The 15,424-nt window shown below is 39.4% G+C and overlaps 7 protein-coding genes across 7 annotated transcripts; 5 read left to right on the top strand and 2 right to left on the bottom strand.

Annotated features, from left to right (window-relative positions):
* Nucleotides 1-1,018: 1,018 nt before the first annotated feature.
* PHYBLDRAFT_61698 (hypothetical protein) lies at nucleotides 1,019-2,563 on the top strand (the record flags this gene model as incomplete). The annotated part of the gene is made up of 9 exons (XM_018440846.1): nucleotides 1,019-1,178; nucleotides 1,235-1,297; nucleotides 1,379-1,470; nucleotides 1,531-1,563; nucleotides 1,629-1,868; nucleotides 1,940-2,059; nucleotides 2,124-2,184; nucleotides 2,264-2,339; nucleotides 2,407-2,563. 9 exons carry the CDS (start codon nucleotides 1,019-1,021, stop codon nucleotides 2,561-2,563), a joined length of 1,002 nt encoding a protein of 333 aa, XP_018298686.1.
* Nucleotides 2,564-2,790: 227 nt separating this feature from the next.
* Nucleotides 2,791-4,515, top strand: PHYBLDRAFT_161284 (pH-response regulatory protein PalC; the record flags this gene model as incomplete). The annotated part of the gene is made up of 8 exons (XM_018434371.1): nucleotides 2,791-2,967; nucleotides 3,056-3,143; nucleotides 3,203-3,399; nucleotides 3,516-3,646; nucleotides 3,697-3,901; nucleotides 3,949-3,992; nucleotides 4,096-4,297; nucleotides 4,342-4,515. 8 exons carry the CDS (start codon nucleotides 2,791-2,793, stop codon nucleotides 4,513-4,515), a joined length of 1,218 nt encoding a protein of 405 aa, XP_018298687.1.
* Nucleotides 4,516-4,820: 305 nt separating this feature from the next.
* On the top strand, nucleotides 4,821-7,832 carry PHYBLDRAFT_153930 (hypothetical protein; the record flags this gene model as incomplete). The annotated part of the gene is made up of 2 exons (XM_018433287.1): nucleotides 4,821-7,494; nucleotides 7,744-7,832. The coding sequence occupies 2 exons, from the start codon at nucleotides 4,821-4,823 to the stop codon at nucleotides 7,830-7,832; spliced, it is 2,763 nt and encodes a 920-aa protein (XP_018298688.1).
* A 671-nt stretch (nucleotides 7,833-8,503) lies between these two features.
* On the bottom strand, nucleotides 8,504-10,692 carry PHYBLDRAFT_161286 (hypothetical protein; the record flags this gene model as incomplete). The annotated part of the gene is made up of 8 exons (XM_018434372.1): nucleotides 8,504-9,318; nucleotides 9,394-9,499; nucleotides 9,564-9,715; nucleotides 9,772-9,883; nucleotides 9,967-10,169; nucleotides 10,240-10,366; nucleotides 10,442-10,530; nucleotides 10,626-10,692. 8 exons carry the CDS (start codon nucleotides 10,690-10,692, stop codon nucleotides 8,504-8,506), a joined length of 1,671 nt encoding a protein of 556 aa, XP_018298689.1.
* A 257-nt stretch (nucleotides 10,693-10,949) lies between these two features.
* Nucleotides 10,950-12,061, top strand: Ndufs3 (NADH dehydrogenase Fe-S protein subunit 3 NDUFS3). The gene is made up of 4 exons (XM_018440202.1): nucleotides 10,950-11,016; nucleotides 11,084-11,146; nucleotides 11,233-11,838; nucleotides 11,938-12,061. Exons 2-4 carry the CDS (start codon nucleotides 11,134-11,136, stop codon nucleotides 11,994-11,996), a joined length of 678 nt encoding a protein of 225 aa, XP_018298690.1. The 5' UTR covers nucleotides 10,950-11,016; nucleotides 11,084-11,133; the 3' UTR covers nucleotides 11,997-12,061.
* Nucleotides 12,062-12,336: 275 nt separating this feature from the next.
* PHYBLDRAFT_161288 (hypothetical protein) lies at nucleotides 12,337-13,067 on the top strand (the record flags this gene model as incomplete). The annotated part of the gene is made up of 3 exons (XM_018434373.1): nucleotides 12,337-12,392; nucleotides 12,548-12,573; nucleotides 12,673-13,067. 3 exons carry the CDS (start codon nucleotides 12,337-12,339, stop codon nucleotides 13,065-13,067), a joined length of 477 nt encoding a protein of 158 aa, XP_018298691.1.
* Nucleotides 13,068-14,250: 1,183 nt separating this feature from the next.
* Nucleotides 14,251-14,778, bottom strand: PHYBLDRAFT_104438 (helix-loop-helix DNA-binding domain-containing transcription factor; the record flags this gene model as incomplete). The annotated part of the gene is made up of 1 exon (XM_018427844.1): nucleotides 14,251-14,778. A coding segment is annotated over one exon (528 nt), but the record flags the coding sequence as incomplete, so codon positions are not given.
* Between the last annotated feature and the right edge of the window lie 646 nt (nucleotides 14,779-15,424).

Raw genomic sequence — 15,424 nt, forward strand, 5'->3', positions numbered from 1 at the left:
CTCCACAGCACTCTCAGCTGCCTTTGGATCCGTCCACTTCTCAACACATGCACCGCCGCGACAACGGCAATCTTGTTTTTGTCAATAACTCACTCACTAACCGGTAGACGATCCTTCTCTCCTTTTTCTTAAAACTCCTCACACACACACAGACACACACACAAATGCACAATAGTTACCTCTTGTATAAATCAACCTACATTTACTTCGCTCCTCACCTACAATCCTCATTTTATGTTAGATATGCTGCTACTTTCTATTATTCCAGAGTACGTTGTCATAGTATATCTGATCACGATTAAGCTATCTTTATTTCTTTCTTTTTGCATATTGCTTTCCTTTGCCTTTTCTTTCGTATTACTATTCCTATTACTATTATTTATTTATGCTAAAATAAAACAAAATATTTGCAACAAGAATAATTGTAATTATGAAGAATCTCACTTAATTCTTGCTTCTAAGAAAATAATTGTTTTTGACCTTTTTTTTTTATAAACAATGTCATACAAATAGACCAAAATCAGTGTCAGATTATATCAAACATATTGATTAAACTTTAGCTAAAGTCTTGCGATTGAATTTCCATCGAGAGAGAAAAAAAGTTGAATCACCTACTTTCCATATAGATATCTGATCCGTAGTTTATAATGTACATATTGATGTCTTATACTAATTTGTAAATGTATAATATCTATCACATACCTGGTTCTTTTCTTAAAATATAAAAGCCTAAACAAATTAAATAATATTTTAATTATTAATACGTATTTTATTATTAAGCTAGCAAAAGATAAATCATTATGTGCTGTGTATACTGTAGATACTTGAAAATTTGTATTAACATTAATGTAATGGTAGCTTTGAAGAATGCTCATGATCCGTTAAAAATACTGTAACATAAGCGAGGTTGCTTGGGATCTTCAAATTAAAGCACAAGTAGTTTTTTTGCAGGATTTCCTTCCAATATAGATTAATTAACAGTCACTGGATTGGACATTAAGACTCAGATATAGTTAAGATGAACAAGAGAGGAAAGTGTGGTAATGAAGACAAAGCAGCCATGTCACTTTCTGGGACATTACCCAAACTCCCATCGATCCGGGAATTGATCAAGATCTATGGTCTTTCTGCAAAGTCTCAACTCAGTCAAAATTTTATTCTTGACAAAAACATTACAGGTACAGAGCAAACTCTTACACAAAGACGAGATCGTTATAATGACATGTCCTTTTAGACAAGATTGTACGCACAGCCAGCCTCTCAGCCGCTACACCATTGGTAGTTGAAGTTGGTCCAGGTGAGTCTTAAAGGGGTTTCCTGAATTTACAAAAGTAAATACGTTATTAGGTGTAGCGCATTATTAAACACTTTCTGTCAGGGCCTGGCTTGTTGACACGTTCAATTCTTGACTCTGGAGCTCCTAATGTGGTTGCGGTAGAGAAAGATGATAGATTCCAGCCTACTCTTAGGGTAAATAACCAATAAATTTCTCAAAAAATAAATAAATGATCTTACTGTATTTTTTTACAGCAATTGTCTGTGGCTTCAGGGCATCGTCTCAAGGTAATCCGTAAATTTAAAAGTAATTGCTTTTTTAAAATTAATACTTATAAGGTTATTATTTCTAGGTTCTTCAAGGAAATATGCTAGAGATACCTCACCAAGAAATATTAGCTGCCGGGAACATGACAACCAAGCCTATAGATACTATTAATGCACCTATTCATATTATGGGAAATTTGCCATTCAATGTTGCATCCCCTTTGTTGGTCCAATGGTTGCATATGCTTGCCAACCGAGAGGGTGTCTTTAATTGCTATGATAGAGATGTTTGGATGACACTAATGTTTCAAAAAGAAGTTGGAGAGGTAATTAAGTCTTCACAACTCACATAAAAAACTGCTCTTTAATAGAATACTCTGTATCAATATGTACATAGCGTCTCAGTGCAGCAACATCTACATCCAACAGAGGAAGATTAGCTGTCATGGCTCAAAGCCTGTGCCACGTAAAAACAGTCTATCAAGTACCTTCTACTGTATTTGTACCAAAACCAAAGGTTAACATTTATTGTATACAAAAACAAAGAACTTGTACTTATCAAAATTGCTCGGGCTTCTCAGGTAGATGCAAGTGTAGTCCAGTTGATTCCTAGAAAAAGCTTTTCCGAGAATGATATGGCAGGTATGTAAAAATAAAGACTATAATAAATGTAATAGTAGTGGAGGAAATCAGAGGTAGATCGTTTATTATTTTCATATAGGTGTATATCCTGTCCTTGAGAATATTCTTCGTTATTTCTTCACAAAGCGTCGGAAAACAGTAGGCCACATTTTGAGGTAAATATAGCTAAGAAAAATTCCAAAAAAAGTAATTAACATTTATCTATTGTTTATCTATTTCTAGGCGCCTGAGCAAAGAGCAGCCAGCCACTAGTGCTTTAATGGCTGAATTGGAAACTATATTAGACTTTAAAGCACGACCCGAAGATGTCCCCAATGAACAGTTTTGTGAAGCTGCCAAGCTTTTCCATCAGCACAACATTGTCACTCTTCCATTATAGACTTGCATAGTATTACAATAAAAAAGTGTTACTACACAATGTTACTATCTACTAATATTAATTGTATATTTAATTATCATTTATAAGTTGTTTGTGAAGTGTGGTAAGCGGAAGAAGAAGAATAAAGGGGCAAAGGAAATCCGCCAGCATTCGCAGGACCAGTCACAGGGTCGAGTACACCTCTTGTAAAAAAGCGGAGAGCCAAAGATAGTCTTGGAAGAATCACCATGAGCTATCCATATTCACTACCAACCACGGGTGCAGTGTCATTCGTCGACTATTTCGAAGATGTTGGCTCTTACTCATCACAAATATCTGATGCTACGGCACAGCGAGGACGTCTCAGAACAGTCCTGAAAGGTCTCAAGAAAGAGGCTCTTGACACACGCGATTACCGTAACATTGTCAATGCAAGTGTTTTAAATTCCCTATCGCCATTACACTCTACACACTAAACTGAGATGCATTCCTGTTAAACTTTTGATCATTTAGACAATCGATGATTATCTGCCATATCTGATTAGCATCATAAATTGTCTTGAATCAGGAGAGCTTAAATTGCACAAGAATAATAATATTGGTAATTCTTTATTATTATTAATAATAGGAATCCCAAGCTAATATCACATTCGTTTCAAGAGACTTCATGGCGATCTACACTGAGTGATCACATTATCCACACCGGTAGTAATGCACCCCGGATTGTGTGTCCAGACATTTATTATGAGCTTATTTTTGTACTTTTGACCTATGCCTATGCCTGTTCGCTCCAGGGAAATGACACTCTCAAGGCAGTACAAGAACAAGGATCTGATGCAGCGGCTATTTACAACAAGGTAAGTACAAAATACAAGCAATCCTTTTTGAATTCTCGAGATAAAACCATAACTTATAATAAAAGCTACCTTGTTTTTTTTCTGCTAATTCGTTGTTGTTGTTTTTTAAAAAAAAGGTAGCCGATGCACTGAACACAGCTGCGGGGATCTTCCAGTACTTGGCTAACGAAATTTTGCCTAAATGGCGTCAACCACCAGATAACAGACCGGTAGAAACAATCAAAGAACTCCTTGTGGCCCTTTCCAAGTAAGCATGTTCTTTATCGAGACAAAGAGATATTCAAATATCGGGTAAAGGATGGCATTGGCAGATGCACAGAGTATTGCTATCAGTAAAGCATTAGTCAACACGGGTCTCTCAAAAGCACTTGCTGCAAAACTGTATATGGGAGTAGCAGAACAATATGAGATGGCATATGGATTAATATCCTCCATTAAAGGCACCCAAGAAGTGTCATCTGAGCTCAGGCGATACTTGGCTGATGGTTCTCAGTTCTACAAGGTAATTTCATATGAGTGAAAATCAGTATATTTACTTTTAGAATTCAGGCCATGGCAAAAAAGTATCTTGCATTAGATGCAAACGATAGACAGTAGGTGGTTTCCTTTTTGGGATAGTTGCTTGCTTAAAAAAACAACAAAAACAACAACAACAACAAGCTAGGAGTGTATGAATAAAACCAAACAAATCCCTAGGAACCTGGGAGAAGCTGTTGGATTTGTGAGAGACTGTAAGGCTGACCTTCGAGCCATTCAACATTCTGGACTTTCGAAGACAAGAAGATCTGCTGTTTCTTTGCGTGCTTGTAATGAAGAGGAAGCAGTAACCGAACTTTTACAAAAGCTGACGATGATTAATGACACGGTTTGTCATAAGAAATATAGATCGATAGAGAGTGTATGTGTATGCATGCAAACAGGGGACTTAACATGAGTCTATAGGTTACATATCAAACAGTCCCAACAAGACAAGCACTTCAACAAAAGATTCCAAGTGGAAGAGGAGTATTGGAGATCAAGCGCTTTAGTCCTCCCTCACCTCTTTTTGGGCCTGTTAGTGAGGAGGTTACTGGTAGCGAGAGAGCAAGATATGCCCGGGATGGGAATTACTGGTAAAAAAAAGAAAAGAAAAGAAAAGAAAAAGATAAAAGAGGGGGAAGATAAATAAAACAAACTTGGTTGTCTAAACTCCTCGCCCTGAGTCCGGAGTTTTAGCTTTTGTTTTAGCATGTTCAAAGGGACAAAAAGGAGTTTTCCAAAAGAGAGTTTGAATAGCATTTTTATGCATGATAACAATACGCATTTGTATAAAAAAAATACGATTTTATAAATTCATGAACATATAAAGCTACACATAGTCGTGAAAGATACTCCTTTAAAAAAAGTTACTTCTTTACTGATTCCATTTACACTAAATCATTATGGCTCTCGACATTCCATTCACGGACAAAACTCAACAGACTATTGTCAAGGCACAAAAGTTAGCCCGAGAATTTGGGAACGTTCAAATAATGCCTGTTCACATCGCATGCGCTTTATTCGACGAAAAGGATGGCGTATCGCTCTTCAAGTCGATTGTCAAAAAGGCTGGTGGTGATCCCGTTGTACTTGAGCAAGCTTACAAGTTACTAGTGAACAAGTTGACAACCCAAGATCCTCTACCCGCCGAGATTACTCTGTCATCTAGTGTAGCCACGATATTGCGCAATGCTGAGGCGCTAATGAAAAAGCAAAAGGACTCATTTGTTTCGGTCGATCATCTCATTCTCGCCCTTGCAGATGATTCAACAATCTTCCAGCCCATGAAGAGTGTAGGCTTAACAAAGAAATCGCTCGAGAACGCTGTATCACAAGTGCGTGGTACAAGACGCGTTGACGCAAAGAATGCGGAAGAGGTTTACGAAGCCTTGTCAAAGTATGCAATTGACTTAACAGAAATGGCCCAAAGCGGCAAGTTGGACCCCGTTATTGGTCGTGACGACGAGATCCGCCGAGTAATCCGAGTACTTGCCAGACGTACAAAGAACAATCCGGTACTTATAGGTGAACCAGGTGTTGGAAAGACAGCGATTGTAGAAGGTCTTGCTCGTCGTATAGTTGAGTGTGATGTACCGCAAACTCTCCAGTGTAAGCTATTCTGCCTTGACATGGGTGCACTAGTTGCAGGAGCCAAGTTCAGAGGCGAATTCGAAGAACGACTAAAGGCCGTACTTAAAGAGGTCAAGGATTCCAAGGAGGGCGTAATTTTGTTTATTGATGAAATCCATACTGTTCTTGGAGCTGGAAAAGGGGAAGGGTCAATGGATGCTGCCAATCTATTGAAACCAATGCTGGCACGCGGCGAGCTAAGATGCATTGGGGCCACCACTTTGACTGAATATCGCCAAATTGAGAAGGATCCTGCATTTGAACGCCGATTCCAGAGAGTAGATGTAGGGGAACCCTCTGTATCTGCCACCATATCCATCCTTCGTGGGCTTAAGGAGCGATATGAAGCTTATCACGGTGTTAAAATTACTGACGGCGCACTTGTGGCAGCTGCTCAGCTTTCCGATCGCTACATTACCACACGCTTTCTGCCCGACAAAGCCATTGATTTAATCGATGAAGCAGCAGCCAATACCCGTGTACAGCTCGACTCTAAGCCAGAAGAAATCGACATTCTTGAACGTAGACACCTTCAACTTGAAATTGAGGCAATGGCACTTGGGAAAGAAAACAACAATAAAGACTCTCTAGAGCGTCTAGCAAGAGTACGCGAAGAAATTTCAAAGATCCAAGAAGAGCTTAAGCCATTGAAGCTTCGATATGAACTCTCAAAGGGGCGTTTAGACGAAATCAGAGATCTTAAACAAAAGCTTGATGAAATGAAGCGCAAGGCAATCGAAGCCAGAAACAGACATAATCTAGACACTGCTGCTGATATTGAATACTATGCAATTCCTGATGTCGAGCAGCGTATTGCACAATTAGTGGCAGAAAAACAAGACACAACTGCAGCACAAGCCTCATCAGACCAGAATAACACAGAGCAACTAGTGAGCGAAGTCGTTCGTCCAGAACAGATTACGGAGGTTGTATCACGATGGACAGGCATACCTGTTCAGAATCTGGCGCGGAGTGAACGTGAAAAGTTGCTGCATATGGAAACAGAACTTGAGCTTAAAGTGGTCGGCCAAGAAGAAAGCGTTCGATGTGTTTGTGATGCTATCCGTCTATCGAAAGCTGGACTTCAGAACCCTAACAAACCTCTGGCAAGCCTTCTATTTCTTGGCCCTACAGGTGTAGGCAAGACTCTCCTGTGTAAGACCTTGGCCGAATTTCTGTTTGACGATGAACGTGCCTTAATTCGTATAGATATGAGTGAGCTGATGGAGCAACATAGCGTAGCCAAACTCATTGGTGCTCCTCCTGGTTACGTTGGACATGAAGACGGAGGATTGTTTGAGGCAGTTCGGCGTAAGCCTTATGCAGTAGTCCTGCTAGACGAGTTGGAGAAAGCTCACAAGGATGTTGCGAATGTATTACTTCAAGTACTTGATGAAGGCTTCATTCACGATTCCAAGGGCCGCAAGATTGATTTCCGTAATACTATAATCGTCATGACATCAAACTTGGGTGCACACCTTCTAGCTGAACAAACTACCACAAAACCGGAAGAAAATTTAGCAATCTTAAAGGAAAGCATCCTTCACATTGTCCGTCAACACTTTAGCCCGGAGTTTACCAACCGTATCGATGAGATTGTTATCTTCAACCGTCTTTCTCAGGACAATATCGTAGACATTGTTGGTGTACGATTGGAAGAGGTTCAAGAAAGACTTTCTGATCGCAGGATCAAGCTTGAAGTATCCAATGAAGCAAAGATATGGCTTGGGAAGTATGGATATGAGCCTGTCTTTGGTGCAAGACCTCTTAATAGGGTTATCCAGCAAAAGGTTCTCAATCCCTTAGCAAGACTGATTATTGATGGAGGTGTAAGGGATGGAGAGGTGGCTAGGGTAGATATGTCGCCCAAAAACATTATCAGAGTTCATCGTAACCATGAAAGTGAAGCAGAATTTGCATTGGATAAAGATATGATTCAAGAAGACAGTGATTATGATGACGATGAGGATAATATTAAGCTCAATGATTTACATGAAGGTGAAAAGAGAGAAAATTACGGCTCTCCAACTAGTGAACCACCATTCAAAAAGTCAAAACCAGATTCCATTTAATTCGTTTTTGTAAAATCGCTCGATTCCTTCTATTTTATATATGGATCTATAAAGTCTTGCCTTTACCTTTATTCATGTTTTTTTTTGAAATATCTTCAAAGCTAGTTATTTCATTTTATTTTAGATATAAATATACAGAAATTTCTTTTGGTTCCCAATACATCAAATGTCATGTTTATCGTAACAACTTTACAAATGGCTATACATATTTGAACCAGCCTTGATCTAGCAGTAATATCCGTTCAATTGATACAGAACGTTGTATACTAGCATACAATTTGCGTTAATTTATATTTACAATTTCAGTCAATAAACATAAGAACATTAGGCGTTATTGAAGTATATATTTGATAGATCTGATAAATAAGTAGCACAAAATTTATCAAAGACAAATTATTTAGCCATTGAGTTTATCTCCCCTCTTTCAAAAGGAAAAAAATGATAGAAACTTGGAGTACTTTGCTTATGATTTGTCTTGTACTAAAGGTAACATATATCAAGTATTCCATACTTCTCTGATGATAGATACTTGAAAAAACAGCCCTTTTAAGATCACCGGCCAAATCAAGATTCACCCGTCGGCAATATAAAGATTCGTTTTGGTGGAGGACAAACATCATTACTGCCTTTAGTAGGTAGAGAGCCGATATGTTTTGATCTACAATGTCACAAGTAATTTTATTTTTCTGGGATATTCTAATTAAAAAAAAAAGTAAAATAAACAAATGTGATGGAATGCACTTATGACAAGAGTAGAGAATATTTTGTATTACATAGCTAGCTATGTGATATTGAAGTTTGCATTGAACTCGTTTATATAACTAACTCAACTATATATATATATATATAAATTTACATAAACATATAATTATTATTATATTTCATTAGAATGAAAATGAATTAAATGTATTATTTTGATGCGTCTGATTTGGTAAACTTTCGGATGGTAGCTGTGTTTGTGCTGGTGCAAAAGGATTGTTGGGAGAAACCAAAGCAGTAGGAGAGACGGTGAATACTTGTTGGCTGGTAATGTTATTACCAGGTTGATGATTTTGTGGTGTCAGTGGAGGTGATGCGGGGGCGAAAGGGTTTTTGTTCGTAGATGTGCCTGTCATGAGAGGCTGCAGGGGTTGTGATCCGAAACCAGTTGTTTGAACCGTCATAGGCTTCGTGTTTTGCCATGGCTCACTTTGCATACGTGGGTGTCCAATGGTACTAGCTCGGAAGGGGTTTGAACCGTTTCTTCCAGTAGATTGACTAGTCATCATTGAAGAAGGGGTAATCGTAGTTGCAGATCTCGATAGGTTTGTTGTTGGTTGGTATGATCCAGTCTGAGTGAATTGAGGTATGGTTGCAAGAGTGGATGTCCATGTTCCATTTGCGGTGTTAGTGTTCACCATAGAAGCCCTGAACGGATTGTTTGAATTTCCGGTAATATTGGGTGTAATCGGAAGAGTGTTTTGCTGGCCAGTCATTAAAGGTTGTTGCATGGAAGGCATGTTTGGCATGGAAGGCATGTTTCTCATGCCATTCACACCATTTTGCTGCGCAGGCACATAAACAACGGTCTGTTCATTTGACAAAGGTGTGAAGAAGTCTGGTGGGTTGCTGACAGGTTGTGAGGTTGAAAATGATTGTGGGACAGTAGGCTGTGTAGTAGATGGCTGAGTTGGTTGAGTTGGTTGAGCTGGTTGAGAGACTAAAACAGTGGTAAAGAAGATCAACAAAACATTCCTCGACTGTACCTCAACCTAAAATAAAATCCTCCTTTTACCCGTATTTGTTCGATTAACCTGGGAAGCTCTACGAGAAGGCGTTTTGGATTGCTTCTCGAGATCCAAAAGATATTCTTCTAATGCCTCTGCAAGCGAAAGTGGCGCCTATTTTTTTTTTGCATGTTAACTACCATACCCTATTCCTTGTGCTGAATAATGTACTACTTACATGCTTTCCCACAGGGATTGTCATGTCCAACTCACGCTGCATTTTTCGGGCCTCATTTAAGTAATTGATAATGAGTTCAGTCTGTTGCGCAAACTTTTTGTAGATGTCAAGTGATATTCGCGCGTTTGACCTATTCATAGCAAAGTAGTGCTCTTGATAGTCATTGTGTTAGCAAGTAGTTTTGACCACTACGCAATATCTAGCTTACCTAAAATATTGACCACTCCTTCGTTGACTGCCTTGAATAGCACTAAAAGATCGCTTAAGATAAGTTTATAGGCTTGGAAGCTAAGAGAATTATCTCCTTCGTCAAAATGGAACTATAAAATAGCAAATTCCCAAAGAAAATATTTTAGAATACAATATTCTGGTAAACGCAGTATCAAGATTATTTTATACATACTTTGCATTTAACGATAGCTCCGATTTGTTTCTGCAAAACCTTTGTCTCTTTTAGTAGCCCATTGGCGATCGGCAAGTGTCTCAGGCGGCCATCATTGTGTCCTGAGGTCGACCTTACAAAATCTATTTTGAGGTCTCTGTAACATCCAACCTTTTCGTCAAGATAGAGCTTGTAAACACGAATGTTCTGTATTGAAGCACTATCTGAGACACAATGGTATGCAAGCATTAAACTATGTTGAATTCCGAATAATGGTATACAAAGGCGTCTTACTCGTCGATTTTTCTCGAAGCTGGCCGATATCAAGAACTTGTGTGTTGTTGCTGATACATTTGATAACTTTATCTTCATTTCCTTCACGCATCAATGTGTGAATAATGATAAGAACCTTCATTGTTATCTACGATATAAAGATTTGTTTTAAAGTTAGGTTCAGTATAGAGAAGAAGAGAAATAAGTTAGAGTGATAATTTACAATCCATGAGTTTTCCTGAAGTCTTTTTTCTAATGCATGGATAATATCGGGAATGCAGGCAGGATTCTGGAAGGTCAGCCCGATTAAGGCTAATGAGCACAACAAGGTCGATCAAAGATAATATGAATGAGGTGTGAATCTGGGAGAATAAGGGTGATTCAAAGGTCAATTTGTTTTAGCTTACTCTTAATATGCTTCTCCTTTGGAGGTTTGTATTCTAAACGAGTTGCTTTTCGTACGGCAGTCTGCATAGTGAAATGAGCAAGACAAACAAGAGACTAATACCTTTCTTGAACCAATTGTCTTGCATTTTAAAGCGCCGAGGTTTCGAGTGTGCAACCGTTCTTCTTCACCTAACTATTTTTAATTGCCGCATTTGATGTGACGTAGACCATGTTTTCACTCTGTGCACCGGGTCCGACATAAACAAAAAGAGAAGGATAAGGAATCACTGACTGTCCTAGTGATTTCAAAGTTCGACTCCCCACTCTTTTTTTCTAATATTATGGCATTGCGACTTTTGAATACCACATTGTTGCGAGCATCCCGCAGCAACAGTGCTTTTGCTGCTGTTGGTATGTCGTGTTTTGTTGTTTCTAAAAAAATGTTCATTTGATAAACCAACACAATAATTATAATTAGCCAAGCCCACGTTTCGCGCTGCCTCTGTGCGTGCACTCTCTAGCAGCGTTATGAGAGGACAAGGTGCGTACAGGCAATATTGATAGAACCTTGGCCATGACAAACTTACCCACTCGCCGGGGGTTGTGTCATACCTTGATATATTATAGCCAGTGAAAAAGTGAATGCCGATCCCAACTACAAATCTGGCAACGATGCCTTACACGAGTACGGCCAGTACATCACATCTGCCCTGCCCAAATACGTTCAGCAGTTCAGCGTCTATAAGGATGAATTGACGATCTACGTTGCACCTAATGCGCTTGAGCAAGTGATGATCTTCTTGCGCGATCACACCAACAGTCAGTTTAAATCTCTTCAGGACATCACAGCTGTCGATTGGCCTGCTCGTCAGAACAGATTTGAGGTTGTCTACAACCTTCTCAGCATTCAATACAATGCTCGTATTCGTGTAAAGACCTACGCCAACGAAACTTCCCCCGTTCCTTCCGTCGTTCCTCAGTTCAGCAGTGCCAACTGGCTCGAGCGTGAAGTTTACGACATGTTTGGTGTTTTCTTCACCGGTCACCCCGATCTTAGACGTATTCTCACTGATTACGGTTTTGAGGGACACCCTCTCCGTAAGGACTTCCCTCTTACTGGTTATATTGAGGTTCGTTATGATGAGGAGAAGAAGCGCGTTGTTTCAGAGCCAGTTGAGTTGGCCCAGGCTTTCAGAAACTTTGAGGGAGCACTTTCACCATGGGAGGCAGTTGGTAAGCTTTTTTTGTTTTTGTTTTGTTCTTTATTGGAGTAAACTTTATATGTTGTTATATGTTTTTTTTTTGGAAAAACTAATCTTTTGAAAATACTAGGTCCTGGACGTGACGATACCCCCTTGAAGCAATTGAAGCCTGAGGGTGATAAGCAATAGAAAACAAAGGTTAAAAGATTTGGATGAGAGAAAAATAAATATGGATTTTTTTTATTTGTCTCGTGAAAACCGTGTGTGCCTTTATTTTTTTATTTTTTATTTTTGAAGAACCAAAAACCGACAATTGAAAATCGAAAATCATGCAAGCCAAAAACAAAAAACAAAACCGAATGAATTATGGAAATGAACGAAATATTAAATAAAAAGAAATCACAAGTCACTGTGAATATCGACTGTTTCCCCCTTTTTTTTTGGTTCTCTTCCCTCCCTCTGCCTCTCTCTCTCTCTCTCTTTAGTTTTTTATTTTATTTTTGCTATTACATTATCTAATCTCATTCCAATGGCAATCGTCCGCCCGGAATTAATGGAGCAAGGCAAGCTTATAATGAGCAGATTGTGAGCAGATTGTGAGCAGAAGAGAGAGCCGTTGACCCTGCTGTACAATCTTCTCATTACAAACCAGATCCCATTCAAGATTCATTGTTCACCTTGTCCTTATACCCTGCCGGCAGTCGTATAGAGTCTGGTGAACCGAAACTTATTAAAAATAGTGAATACACAATTTACGAGTTGCCAGGTGAAATATTATTGTTTTATTTTTCTAACCAAGAAATATATATATATATTTTATGGTTTTAATGTATATATTTATATTAATCTTATTTCGAATTAATAGTGCTCAGCTCAACCATATTATTAACAATCGGTGCTCTAACTACTGTTCTTCTGGCTGGACTGTGGTTATATTTATCATGTCGCTCCAAGTACAGGAACCATGAGGACGGTGATGATGAAGAGCGGCAGACGCTTCTACCTTCCAATCTGTGTTTACGAAGGACAGCGACCTATTATCAATGGAACCGGTCACCACCTACCCCGTCAAAGTGCTTTGCATCTCCTATGCTGCAGCATTCTAAAACCAGGAGCCTGCAGAAAAGCCAGAATCAACTTATTAAGAGCCGTCTCACAGAAACTTGGGAACATCGTCGGTCTGCTTTACTGAAAAAGTACGCTGCTGTTACAGGATCCGATGATGCAGAGGGTGACAAGAAGGCGATGTTTCAGGCATAATGAAAATAATGGATATAAATCCCATTTTCAATATAAAATATAAATATCACACATATGAGTCTCAGTGCATTGAATAAAATAAAATAAAATAAATAAAAACCCCCACTTAAGGTCCCACTCATTTATGTTTTCCTTTTCATGTTTTTAAAATATAAAAAAGCTGTTTTTAGCATGAGCCTAAATGTGGTAGTCATTTAACTTGTAATATACATCTGTGTATAAATGTATAAATAAATGAATATATATATATATATATATACTTGTGCGTGTGTATATATGTGTGTATTTATAAAATAAAATAAAATAAAATAAAAAGTAAGGAACAAGGTTGCAGGAGGAAATTTAGGAAGAAGGGAGGCTGGTAATAATCAACTACAAGAAGGCAAAAAAGAAAAATAAGTAGGAAATAGTATACAAAAGAATATGATGAAAGTGTCAAGAATACAAATGGAAGGGCTATAAAGGAATAAAGAAATAAACGAAGAAAGAAAAGAACAACAAAAAATAAGTTCTGTCGTGCCATTTAGGTAATGATTAAAATAATAAAGGAGTGCATTGTTTATGCAGACACCGTTGCCTTGAGCCTCTCTTCGCTTTCGACTTCAAGTGCTGGGTCGGGTCTAATGGGTGCTATGGAGTATCCTAAACGTTCATTGTCAAATCCCGGAGAATGAAAGGCTGTCCTGGACTCATTTGGTAAGAAGTGGCGATGAAACTGGGACCTTTTATCACGGGCATCAATAAGGGGAGGTATTTTGGGTCCCTGTTGGTTCCTTGTGCGCTCGCGCATCTTTTGTTGCTGGGCCAGCAATTTCTGGTGAAGTTGGAGTTGTTCTTGAAGGGCAACAAGCTGTTGCTGTTGTGCCTTGTGCGCAAGCAAGGCAGCTGCTGTTGTCGTACTGATCAAAGAAGGTTTCGTAGTATTAGGTGTCCGAACCTCTGTGCTTCTTTCTAGTGTTGGTTTGTGACCATGGTAACCACGAGCACGAAGATGACTCGCATTGTTATCTCGCACAGGACTTCCAGTTTTCTTTTTTGTATCAGGCTCGACAATCGTAACTGGCTGTTTTCGAGGTGGGTTGGTTGAACCAAGGGACGGGATTTTCATTGGTTGAGAACGAGAAGCAGACTTGGTTGTCTTGACACCCTCAACTTCAACGCGTACCTCGAGCCCGTTTACTTTTTCATGAAGACCCTTATTTCTTTTTTCAAGGTATCTAATATACTCTACGGCCTTGAACAGTACAGCGCTCTTGGAATTGTTAATATTTTTCAGAGTGGGCACAATGTCTGTGAGATCTTTGAAGCCAGTTCTGATTGTACTCCTTCGCTTCTGTTCAGATGCTATGTGATTGGTGCGCTTCTCTTCTTCAGTTAATAGCTCCTTCTGTGGCTTATTGCGCTTAGGACTGCGACCTTCGGATCCTGACACAGATGCATGACGAACGCTCTCCTCGTCGTCGTCAAGGTCAACACTATCCGATGCCTGTCGCTTAGTGCTGGTGCGTTCTTGTGGGTATCTGTGTGCTGCAGAGGTGGGTATGTTCTGCTGTAAATAGGCGGTTGAATCCGATCGAAGCCTGTCCTGAAGGGATTTAAATGCTGATGTTGGCTGGGAGAGCGTACTGCTTACAGGCGAAACTGGGGAAAATGCTAACCTATCACTGCCGTCATTTAGGTAGTTAGGTTGTATCGTGTGATCTAAGCACATTGACAAGTCATCTGTTGGTGGTGTACCAGTTAGGGATGGCAAGAGACTGAAGCGCTGATGTATTCGGTGCTTTTGCTGGTCAAGAGACTGAAGAATTGAGCTTCTGCGCCTTTCCTCTTCGCGTTCCATAAACACATGGTTATCTGTGTCTGTTTGGGTCAATGCAGGAAAGGGTAAGGAGAGTGGGTGAAGAAAATCTTCTTGGGAATCGAATAGACTGGCTAGATTTGGGAGAGTGTCTGCTGTAGAAGATTTAATGTCTTGCTCCATGAAAAAAGTGTCTAAGAAGGCTGAAAATGTCTTTTGGTCGGCTTCATCGAGGACATCGTTGTCTGGTGGTGGAAAAGGGAATGAGAATGGGTCTTCAGAGAACTGGGTAGTATCAAGTAAAGGAGGTTCATCGAACAGGACAGGAATGGCAAAATCCGGATCAAGTCCGAAGCTAAATTTGAAGTCTATGGGGTTGTTTGTGTGTGTGTTTTTTTAATGGATATATATATATATGTTTGAAAAGGATTAGGATAGACTTAATAGATGTATAATACTTCTTGGCATACCTTCAAAGGGAACAGGCTCTTGAAGGGGTTGAGGAGCGCCGTCTAGGATAGATGGAACAGGGCAGAACCAAGGGTCAGCACGACCAGAG

This window comes from Phycomyces blakesleeanus (genome assembly GCF_001638985.1).
Source record: "Phycomyces blakesleeanus NRRL 1555(-) unplaced genomic scaffold PHYBLscaffold_1, whole genome shotgun sequence".
NCBI classification, from domain to species: domain Eukaryota; kingdom Fungi; phylum Mucoromycota; class Mucoromycetes; order Mucorales; family Phycomycetaceae; genus Phycomyces; species Phycomyces blakesleeanus.